Consider the following 12016-nt stretch of genomic DNA (forward strand, 5'->3'; position numbering starts at 1 on the left):
TAAGGCTTGAACCATCCATTTCCACCTACCGCAGCCAGACCAAGGCACACAAAACACAAGCGGAATTAAAACAGCATCGCAAAAAAAAAAATTATTAAAATAAACTAAAACCGAAAAAAAAAGCTGAAGACGCCCTGAAGAGGCACATGGTTGATCCTCTTTCGGTTACCAAACATGTGAGAGCTCTTTTGTCATCTGAGGCTGTCGAGGTACCTGAGTGAGGTTTGCAAATTAAACCTGAACGGGAGACTTAACTCAAGAAAACACAAAAAAGACAAAAGTGTCCAGGCGAGCACATGACAGGCGCGGGTCGAACTCCAAAGATTGGACCATGAGCTTAATGAGCACGTGACGGGCTTTTTGAACGGCTTTCCATTCATTTGTGGTGAAGCTTTGACTCATCCGTGATTATTTTCGGCAACATGTACAGAAAACAATGTCTTCAAAAACGGGAGGGAGACGCTTACCGTTATCACTTATGTGCAAAGCCGGTGGAAAACACGCACACACGCGCGCGCACCCCCCCCCCCACACACACACACACAGTTCATGTGCCTCGCTGGTGAGTGGGACAGAAATGAGTTCATCATCGCCATCCTTCCAAGTGTTGAGGAAAGGATTCAGGAGTCCGCGTAAATGTGCGACGTCGTCTGTGTGACCTCTCCATCGAGAGGTGGGGTTCAAAGGTCATTCAGGTCGTGACGCTTGCCGCCAAGCCGGGATTAGCGGGTGCCGCTTCTTTAAAATACAACCGCTCTTCATCTCTATTTAAATATACACACTCGTCGGCATTGCCAAGTCTACAATCATTAGCTTTATAACAAGAATAAACACGGGCCAGGGTCATTCTTATAATAATAATAATTATAATAATAATATATATTTGTCAGCAGCCAACATTCAGGGAGGGGGGGGGATTGCATATGTACAAAATGATGTACACCCTGGGTCAAAGTCTCTGCAGTCAAAGAGTGGGCGGGACTTTTTGGTAGTGAAAGTGGGTGTGGGAGGGGCTTAGAGATGAACGCTGGCGTGTTATCTGAGCCTCTTCTCAGCTGAGTAGATGGACATGTAGTAATCGTTGCTACCCACGGCCAGGTGGGGCTGAAGGGAGAAAAAAAGGAAAGCAGACAATCACTCGTCACTGTGCTGGCAAAAAAAAAATAAAAAATAACGGTCATACGCAGCACGCCAGACACGGAACAGTTACTAACTTCAAGCTTGGGCTGGCAAGCAAAAATAACATGAGAAATTCATTTGGGGTTAATCGGAGGCACTTTGACGTGAGCTGAATTCGGAGGTCAGCCACGTTTGAGGGTGTGCACAGTTGCGCAACCTCATTATTTCAGTTGTCTATTTTTGGCTTTCTTTAGTTGTACACATGATAGGCAACATTAATGGAGGGAAAAGATCGGTCTCTCTTTCATGTGCGAAATACAACCAGTTGGGGTTCGTGCGCACATTCTCGCTCGTGTCCGCTCCTGCCGGTGAAAGTGAAGAATCCATCGGCACAGTATTTCTGATTTTGTGGAGGTGATCACATGAGCTCACGTTTGATGTCAATAAATCCAAAATATACGCTTTTTATACTTTTGCAGGTTGAGTAGTCATGTGCGTTTGCATTTTGGCGGCGATCTGTCGCCGTTTTCGAGAGCAGAAGTGGCAAAAATGAGCAATATTAGCTTGCTTGGCTCCCGTTGTCGCTGAAAAAAATAATGATGTTGAAATGATGATGTTGAGCTGGAAGAAACGTTACCCAGTGGGGATGGAAGGCTAAACAGCTGATGGCTCCGATTCTTTGTCCCATGAAGCCGTCGTAGTATTTGATGTTGCTGATCACGTCGCCGTTGGCGTTATAAACGGCGATGAACTGGTTCATCGAGCCACTGCACGGCAAAAACACACACACACACAAAGTCACTTGTAGCAATGAGTCCAAAAAAAATATTTGCGCGGGAATCTATAATCTTGTACTGTCAACATTGCTTTTCGAAATGAAATTTGTTATCACGCTTTTGAAAAATACAAAAGCGGTTCGCAAATTTTAGACACAGATGGCCTTATGAGTCCCTAAATATAATTTTGACACGGATTTAAGAAAAATGGCTTTACTTTTTTTCTAGCATATCAGGTCTTTGCGATATTTTCATTTTTTAAAAATTTTTTGGGGAAAGATTTCAAATCAGTGTGTCAGATATGATCATATTTCAGTCAATTTAGAGTTTGGAGTGAACCGAACATGCATGCGCTTCGGGATGTAGGTGGAAACCATGTTAACTGGTACACCCTATATATAAAATAAAATAAATAAATAAACAAAGTATCCTGTGGCTGACAAACTCACCAGGCGAAGAGGTTCGCCTGCGGGTGGATGTCGAGCGCCGTTAACCCCTTCACTGTCTGCAGCACGTTAAAGGAGTCTGGAGCGCGGGGTTCGAAGAATCGAACGTCTCCGTTGACACTGGCGGACAGAGGACAGAAAAGTTCAGCATGGGACAGAAATCGGACGCGTTCCGTCTTCTCGAAGCTGCAAAGAAGGAAGGAAGGAAGGAAGTGTACCTCACGCTGATTATATGTCCATCTGTCTCCTTCTGCAGGTGAGCTTTGACCACCCAGGCGCCGTGCTCTCTGTAGGTCATGATGCGACTGTGGACACACGCAAATAAGTCTCGTCACCTCTGACTGCCGCACCAGTCAAGACATAGCAGGTTAGTGCTTTGGCGCCACCTTGTTGACAAATAGCTACTTTAAAGTGAGAGAAAGGGCTTCATTTAGACAAAATCAGTGGTTTGCTGCTTTCTTGTGGGATCTATAGGGACTTAAAAACCTTTATAGAGGGGCGCATGAGTTACTTGGGGATTTTTGTTCTTCAGAGCAGTGCATGTAAATTAAAAGGAAAATCTGTACTTTATAATAACACCTTCAATTGACATAAATACATCTATGTGATAAAGAATAAGTCACTTAATTGTTATTGTGAGCAAATTTCTGTGTGAGGATGGAAGGCTTTACTGATCAGGGATGCGCAGGTCGCATGCAGGGTATAAAGTGTCATGACGGTGTACAAACACAAGGTGGCACTGTGGCATCACGTGAAAACCAAATCTCAGAAAGCGCTCGTCCCCCCTTCCCATTAATAAGCAGAAAAGGCAAATAAACATTTGACTTAAGAAACAAAGAAATAGTGTCAAAATGTCCGCAAAATGACTTCAGACATGACTTGCGTGTGCCCGCTTGTCTGTCGAGATGTGGGGAAGCGTCCTTGCTTGAGGGGATCTATTAAATGACTGTATCTTGACTAAAATATTTATGAAGCACTTCATGTTTGAATTGCTTTCTTCCTTCCCTCTGGGAGCAAAGTGAAAATGATATTTAACCAACTTGGGCGGGGTGGGGGGGGTAGGGGGGGGGGCTTATTGGCGCTCAGTGTCACCAGGGTCCATTAAAAGAGGTAGCGATCCTGAGGGGAGATCTACAGCACTCGATATATAATAAATATAGATAAGAAGAGTGAATAATGTAGCGCTCTGTAGGAGTAAATGAACAATTAAACTTGCTGTGAGTGCTCCTAAATGTATTTAAATAATGACACGACAATAAAAAAAAATACAAAATAAAAAAAAGCGAAAGGAAATGAAAACCATAAATGAACAGGAAGAACGCAAGAGTGAAGCCAAGGCTAAGGAAATGCGTTTCCCTTGAAAGTGGGACCAAAAGTGGATTCTAAAAGCCGAGTCATATAAGCGGAGATAATCATCTCTTTGACCTCTACTTCCTCGATAAGGTGAGAAGTCGGATGCCGAGAGAAAAGAAATGACTGAAGGCACTTCACCATTCATTTGGGCCCATTCTCCGATCGAAGACTCGAACAGATCCGTCCCCCAGGCCGGCGACGATGAGCGAACGCTGGGAATCGCAAGACAGGCTGGTCACGCAGCTATCCGCTCCCGTCGGGATGTCCTGCCACACAAACGCAAAAAAAATTGACAAAGTGAGAACAAAATCTGTCATCTCGACAGAAACGTCACCATTGGCAAGAGAACTTTTTTTTTGTTGGAAATTCAAAACAAAAACTTTGATTAATGACTTTTTAAATGGTGACCCCCTTCTTGGGCACCGTATTTATATTTTCATTCTCTTTAATGGGCCATGCTTTAACTGCTGTTAAAATTTTCAGTGGATATTCTTTCATTTGTTTAAGCCGCACTGGAGAAAACGTCCGATTTCTATCGACAGGATTCTCCCAAAAGTAGAACAGAGGCAGTCATGCAGTGCAAATCCTTTCCAGGCGAACATAAAAAGACAGAGTGCTGCACACCTGGACTTTCATCTCTCTGTCCGTGTCCCAGATTCGAATAACTCGAACATCTCCGGACGTCATAAGGAGACCCGTTTCTTGCTCCCAGTCTACGACCATGCCGGCGCCTGGAGAGAGAATCGCACAGTCACTCATGGAGCACAAAAAAAAATAAAAAATGTTGGAACTGTTAAGACTGCTAAAGACAAATTGACAAAAAAAAAAAAAGGCATCTTTCAATTTGTGACGACACGTGGCCGGCGGGACCAAGGGCGCCCTCAACAGTCCTGCAGAGCTACAACAAGCGTTTTGGCGCGCTCGGAAGCACTTCCTCCAATAAAAGTTGACTAACAGTTTAATCTTTGCCATTTAGTGTGACGGCTGCGCGTTCGCAAAGCATCTGCTGAACAAATCAAAAGGCACGCTCCCCGGTGGCCCGGCCAGCTGTTCGAGCAGGTTTGAGGCCTGATGGCGGCCCGTTCTCACTTGCTTTGTGGCGGGCCCATTAGCAACGGATGCTAAACACCGACCTTATGACACGTTGCAGTAAGTTTGTCGGAAATCATCATCATCATCAGACATCTTCTTTTTTTTTGATAGAGATGGACACTTTACCCGATTTTCACGGTCCGTCCTCCGACGGCGACTCTTATCGTCGCATGAGGCAAATTCACAGATGAGCTCGGAGCGTAGAGATGGTTGTATTCATTGCACTTCATCCCCTTGCTCAAATTTATTTTGGCTCTCAATTGCTTCTTCACACAGCCGCATTATCGCTTTTGAGATTTTGCCCATGTCGAGTCACTCTCGCACTCTCAGTTAAGTGGCCGGAATATGGAACAGCATTGCAAGCTTTAATTCTGCTCCACTTCCATCCTTGCTTGGTCCGTCCTCTAAAAGAATTTTTTTTTTTTTAAAAACGCCTTTGTCCCCAAAATGGGCGTTCGTCCGTCCATTTGTGTTAACAGCAATGGCGAAGAACAGGCCATATAGAGAGCAAAAAGTTTTTTGGGGTGAGCACAAATCTTGGAGCAGTAACGTTTCAAGTACTTTCAGCTCGTGTTTTCCTCACGCTTGTCTCTGCCTTCACACGGATGCTATGGCAACCACGCTCTTCCATCTCCTCTGGAAACTGAAGCCTGCTTCATTTCTTTTCCTGCGCTGAATTATTTCCTCTCGCTTTCTTCTGCAATCAAAAACAACGTCCAGCCCTCACGCCCGTGTCGGCATTTTGTAATTATGAGCACACGACACGACGGAATCAGGCCTCCGTCCGTCCCGTAAAAGCTTCCGCCTCCTTTTTGAGTCGTGACTCAACTCAACTGAAGCGTCTGCAAAGCGGGCCCGGCCCGTCTTTCTACTGCTCTACTTTTGCCTTTGTTGTCAGGAAATCCCAGGTCCCATGCGGGAGATTCAATTCCTCCACTGTGACATCATCCGGCCCGCCGAGGCATCACATCGTCGGTAATCAGGGCATGGGCGGGGACGGGAGGGGGGCTTGCACGTTGGGTGGAAACCCCCCCCCCAAAAAAAACAACCCCCCCCCCCCCAGAAGCGTGCGGTGTCTGTGACACTTTTTGATGCTGGTTCAACTTCGAGGCAACGGGAAGAGAGAAGAGAGCGGGCGTCGGTTCCCTTTGAAGCTGGCAGCTCTGTGATGATGAGGGAATGCGGGTTCTAGCGAGACGGATGGAGAGCAGGAGATTCCTTTACACAAAAGCATGCAATTTCTCTGCAGCGAGGGGGAAAAAATAAATAAATAAAAAAAAACTTGACTGGAAGCGCTATTCCTCCTCATTTTACAAATTGCGTATCTATCCCGGTGTTCTCGTCTTCCTGCGTCTTGACGTGCGCAACGAGATTGGAGAGCTCCCCTCTCCAGTGCAAATTTAATAAATCATTTTATTAAAGGTCCAAATCTGAGACCGTGGTTCTCAGTCGGAAAAGGGTGGAGTGCAAGCTGCCTCCGCGACCCGTGTCAGAAAATGGACGGATGGATGGATTTCATTAAATATACTCATTCACTGCCAGCATAGGTAAAATGAATGGACGTTTTTGACATCTATACTCGTCAATGGCAGTGAATGAGTTAAATTAATTAAAGATTAAATAATTTTCGCGGCACAGTGGCCGACTGGTCTGCACGATGGATTCACAATGCGGAGGTCGTGGGTTCGATTCCGGCTCCGGCCTTCCTGTGTGGAGTTTGCGTGTTCTGCCCCGTGTGGCTCCTCCCACATTCCAAAAACTTGCATGGCAGGTCGATTGGACACTCTAAATTGTTCTTAGGTATGAGTGTGAGCGCGGATGGTTGTTCGTCTTTGTGTGCCGTGCGATTGGCTGGCGACCAGTTCAGAGTGTCCCCCCGCCCCGAGAAGCGGTACGGATTTAAAAAAAAATAAATAAAAATTCCATCGAGATGTGGAAACTGTAGCTGTGAAGAAACAGCTGGAAACAAAGAACGTGGGCAATGTTTCCTCCCAAACGCCGATGAGATTTCGAGCCACCGCTCGCTTTAATATGCGCTCTTGGGGACTTTTCAGTATTAGCGCTGATCAAACATTTTGCCCCCAATAATGCTCACACAAACAGGAACGCTAACACACGCAGAGTGTTTTTAGTCTCGTTGAATCTCGGCGACTCGGGTGAGACGCGATAACAGCAGTTGTGGTCGAAGATGAAGCCGTTCCTGTGCCAGGGTGCTGAGATGATGCCTAATTTAAGATCTATTTATCTATTCCTTTTGCATGAATATCTTTGTTCTACCCCCCCCCCCCCCCCTCCCTCCCTCCGCGGACTCGGCGGCGGTATATGCTCTATTCTTATTCTGCACCATTATCTCTAGTGATGGACTTGCTCTTCCAAACAGCGGAGCTCATTAAACCATCCCGAGCTTCTTGGCTCCCTCTCTCTCCGTTTCATCCCGTTTGCTTTGAAAACGTCCTCCAGGGCTCCTGCAGGAAGCCTTCTCCAGGATTTACCCGGGACTTTCCCAGCATGCGTGTGCGCCTCTAATACGAGATGACGTTATTTATGAGCGTGCGCTGACACTTTGCTGCCATGGCATTTATCTCAACTTTATATGACTGGCTTGGCATTCCGAGGGGCAGCGAGGTGTAGGTGACGTGCGCAGTTGACGCCCCCCCGCGAAATGAAGAAAAACCCGCATTAAGACTCCATGACTTGATGAAGTCGGACAAAGGGCGAACCATTTGGAGAATTCCCAACAAGGAACACTTTAAAATTCAGCAGCACTTCCAAGAGCCGACCTTTGGAAACAAATTGACGCCGAATGTTATCTTGGGCGATTTGCTTATCTATTTCCTTCAGTACAATTGCCAGACTATATTAAAAAAAAAAAGATCAAAATTAAGACGGCAATTTCAACTCCAGTCAATATCAGAATACTTCTGGAAGGTACTGGTAAGGAAATCATCACAGAAGTTTTAATGTTTCCATTGTGGTCTTCAGTTGAGTAATACTAGTGCATGGGTGTCAAACTCTGGCCCGCGGGCCAAATTTGGCCCGCAGTGCAATTATAATTGGCCGGCGAGGCTACACCAAATGACAACTAAACATTTTACATTCTATATGATAATAGTAAGTTTAAAAACGAAACATTTTATGGCATTAATAAAAGCAATTGTAATACAAAATTTCAATAAAAAAAAAAAATCAGCATTAATATTGTTTTTAAAAACGTAAATGCTGGCCCGCGGCTTTGTTCAAGTTTGACTTTTCACCCCACGGTGTATTTGAGTTTGACACCCCTGCTTCTAGGTTTTGCAAGGTACGATTGCTATCTTTTATAGGTAAGTTATTTCTAAAAATACAGGTAGTGAAAAATGATTGAAAAACCTCCTGATTGTGGTGATATTTCTCTCTTACTCAAATAAACACTGGAAAAGGAACGAGAATGAAGAGAGACCCCCCCAGAGCAAATGAATGCGATAGGCCAACCTCCTAAAACGGCAGCTGCAACATTTATGAAAAAAAAAAAACGCGAGGCGCTTTGTGGTCAAAACAAACATTTTTCTGCGTCATGTGCGCAGCATACACGACATCACATCGACAAGTATCGCGCCACGTGACAACCGCGACCTGCAAATATAATTGCTCACGTCTCCACATCTACAAGAGCTTCCACTCCCTATCGAGGTCACCAAAAGTTCGTCCACGCCACGCATGCCTCGATGGGCCTGGATTTGCGCACAGAAAATGGCCTCCGGCAAGCCGTTCACGCACAAGTTGGACGCGTGACCAAAAGGGAGCTGGACGATATTAAGAATTAAAAGTCAGGGGAAAAACAAAAGAGTCAAGTCCAATTCCTGATTTATTCATGAATGGACGGAGAAATGTGTCTGGATACTTTTATCTGGAGACGCTACACACTTGTCAAATTTTATTATTAGTGTGCCATCGCCGACTCCTCAAACTTTGAACCTTCTGACACTTGCCACCGCACTTCAACTGATCACTCGGCGATTCAATAAACAACTTGATAAGTTTGAATAAAAAAAGAATAATGTCGGTAGGAAGTGTTCAATTTTCCTGCCCTATTTGAGCCAAGCGACTCCGTCCTGCAACTCCTCGATCGGTCCTAAAAGTTGGATTTAGCAAATTCCCAGAGTTCAGATGCAAACACGTTATCGGGAAGTGCAAACAAACGAAAAGCGGGTCACCGCGTGCAACTCGGAAAGCTCAAAAGCTCAAGAGGTGTCCTACTTTTACTGATGCAGTCAAAAAAAAAAAAAAAAGTGTGGGAGGAAAAGAGGCAGACAGGTGAATTGATTCTTTTTGTTGAACGCACTCCTAAATCAGGATTTGTAAAGACACTGTTAAGTGAACTCAGAGATTTGCTTGGAAATTCATTATGCATGGCTGAAGATGAGAAATGAAAACGGGGACCGGTGACGCACCTCGACCCAGGAATGAGTCACCGCTCGCTCCACCGTTATAAGAACGTGAGCGGCATCAAGCGCAAATTGCGATGACCAGTTAGATTGCGTGAACACGACGATTCCGAGTCACACGATGCTCTGGCATATCAATATACGCAAAAAGATTCATTCAACTAAAATCCTTTTGGAAGCATTTTGAACGCCGTGTAAAACTTCTGAGAAAAACTTTTCAAACCAACTGGTCTCCCGAAACAGTTTCATCCTGAAACGTAATAGCGCTGTATATTGTTGTGATTCTAATTGGGGTCTCGTTCCAATATACGTTATAAAAATGCTTTGCAAACGACGGTGACAAATGACTGTCTGCCGTGTTTTTCACCATTCCTTTGTTTCGGTTTAATTTCCCTTATGATGCACAAATTCTCTTTGCAATAAATCTGTGCCCATGAAACTGCTTAACTAACTCTTAACTCCGTGCGATGTACTTTTAAGAGAACGACCATCTTTAACATAAACAAGTATTTGCATCTGTTTTTGCCCAACACTCTCGTCTCCCGTTGCATATTAATGCAGCAGCGGCACGGCCTTTAGTTTGCACCAACCGAGCGCATTCCTTTCATTTCATTGCTTCCTTGTGAGTTGAACAGCCTGATCCCCGGAGCTTTACACACCGGGTGGCTCTGCTCCAATAAAACCACAGTGAGGCGGCACGTTTCCAATTAAACGTCGACAACTAGCGAAGAAAGCGCACACTGGTGGGATGCAATTTGAGGCAAAGAGGCTGGTTGCTAAACCAGGTTTTATGGCTCTCATTAGTCATATCTAAATCTTCTTTCTTGGTCGATATTAGTATTCAGAGAGTGGAGTTCGGCCAGATAGTCAAATGTAAATTCTTCTTTAACCTTCAGATGACCTTTTGCTCAACATCACACTATAGCAGTAGTCGCCCGGTCATAGTTTATCTAGACAGTGATACCAAGCACTGCCTCCCCCCCAAAAAAAATTTAAAACTAAAATAAAATGGCTGGGATTAAACTGCACCTAATCAAGGAATTGCACAAATACTTCAAAGACTAAATCAATCACACATTTTTAAAATACTTACTTTATGGACTTTTTTTTTAATTATATATTTTTTTTAATAAAAATAAATGATTTAAAATATCACTCACCATTATTGACGCTTCAATAAAGTGGCGTATTGCGACATGACCGTACAAACACCCAGAAAGTGTCACGGCGACGGTTATTCTTTAAAGTTTTCGATCGCACAGAGTTGCTGTCTGAGCATTATTGGCCATAATAATCTGGCGACGAAGCTTCAATTTGTGTCGCTGCCCTTATTCCTCACCGCTGATGTGAATCTAGTTGGTGGCGATCGGGGTTATTCCCAAATGGTTAGCTTGTGGCTAACGTCGGACTTGTCTGCTAGCATCCAAACAATTGCAAAACCTACATCGCGAGTATATACAAACTCTTTTGGGGCTCGTTTTCAACCCGTTTGAGAACTTACGTGACCAATGATTTTTGAAAATATACACAATGCGTTGTGTAGTTTTGCGACAAATACTTTGAACAAACAGAAGCGATCAAAGGAGTATCTGCTGTGCTTCGTTTGCATGTATTTGAAAAGAATACAATCTGATTGATGTTCTCTTTTACATGACTCGTCTCATCCAAGGTGAGAGTGACTGAGCAACACCTGACACATGACGGATAAAGTGGCGTTCGAGAGCAAAAATCAAGCTCGGGATTGTTTATTTCAACACGTTTTAACTTGGAAATGGCGGGAGGTGGGGGAAAGAAAAGAATGATTACACTCACCGCCTTGTTTACTCCTGTCGAGATAGATGGAGACCCTTCGGGCTAGACCTGTGAGCGGGAGGGGGGGGGGGGGGGGGGGGGGGGGGGAAGGGAGGGGGGGGGGCAGGTAGGCAACAAAGCAAGCAACAAATTAGCAGGGACCCTTCGCATGTGCACACTGATATAAACGCGCACACACAGTGTTCAGTATTTGCATTCAAATAGCAGAGGAATGAACAAGGCTCCTGTGTCCCAACAGAGAGACCCCCAAATGACCAAAAGTAAGTCAGAAAGAGAATGAACTAAGCTGCTACCTCTTTGTTGAAATGGTGACATGTGGGTCTTTAGCCTCAAAACCTGTCAGACACATAATTGAAAGCTTTTTACCACAGGGCTAACGGCTGGCGAGGTGGAAAGCTGCTGCCGCTTGTGTCTGAGTCAGACTGGTAGTAAGAAAAAAAAAAAACTGAGGCCATATCATATAAAAAAAAATAATAATAAATAATAATAAAAAAAAAATAACCAGAATATTGCCAACAGAAGAAAACAATTATGTAACTCTTCCAAGATTGTGGAGGTGTTTGAATTCAGGGAACATGCAGCCTTATTCAAACTCGCTAAAAGATGTGAAACGATATGACGGATGGGGGGGGGCTGCCACCACAACAACAAGCCGATAAACCACACAGCAACAGTTATGTTTGAATAAATAAAGAGAGGACATGAAAATGTTACGACAAGGCAGGGGTGAGATCAAAGTGGACAGACGAGTGAGGGCGCTTGTGTGTTTGACTTGGTTATTGGCAGCGCATGGACAGACTTGAGTAATATTTAATCACGATTGCATCATTAAATTCACTGAAGCGGTGCGAGAAAAAACAAAACAAAAACCAATCGCATGGAATTAATTGTTACAACGTTACCAAGAAAAGCGAACAACCTGAAAACTGATGACCGGCGCTTCACTCTTGAGCTTAACGCGAGCGACTTTGAATGCCCAAAACGGATTCAACTG

General features: G+C 44.5%; 1 protein-coding gene across 3 annotated transcripts in view; it reads right to left on the minus strand.

Annotated features, from left to right (window-relative positions):
* Positions 1 to 521: 521 nt before the first annotated feature.
* The window catches only part of rptor (regulatory associated protein of MTOR, complex 1), a 77524-nt gene continuing 66029 nt past the window's right edge, over positions 522 to 12016 (minus strand). For all 3 annotated transcript variants that reach the window (XM_088301995.1, XM_088301993.1, XM_088301994.1), the window contains exons 30-36: positions 11023 to 11070; positions 4319 to 4425; positions 3833 to 3960; positions 2560 to 2646; positions 2345 to 2461; positions 1757 to 1886; positions 522 to 1104 (exon numbers count right to left, since the gene is read on the minus strand). In XM_088301995.1, the coding sequence (XP_088158121.1) occupies positions 1036 to 1104; positions 1757 to 1886; positions 2345 to 2461; positions 2560 to 2646; positions 3833 to 3960; positions 4319 to 4425; positions 11023 to 11070 (686 nt within the window). In that variant the 3' untranslated portion in view covers positions 522 to 1035. The remainder of the gene's footprint in view (positions 1105 to 1756; positions 1887 to 2344; positions 2462 to 2559; positions 2647 to 3832; positions 3961 to 4318; positions 4426 to 11022; positions 11071 to 12016) is intronic.

Source organism: Idiotropiscis lumnitzeri, chromosome 8 (assembly GCF_059441095.1).
Source record: "Idiotropiscis lumnitzeri isolate Australia: NSW breed Sydney's pygmy pipehorse chromosome 8, RoL_Ilum_1.0, whole genome shotgun sequence".
Lineage (NCBI taxonomy): Eukaryota > Metazoa > Chordata > Actinopteri > Syngnathiformes > Syngnathidae > Idiotropiscis > Idiotropiscis lumnitzeri.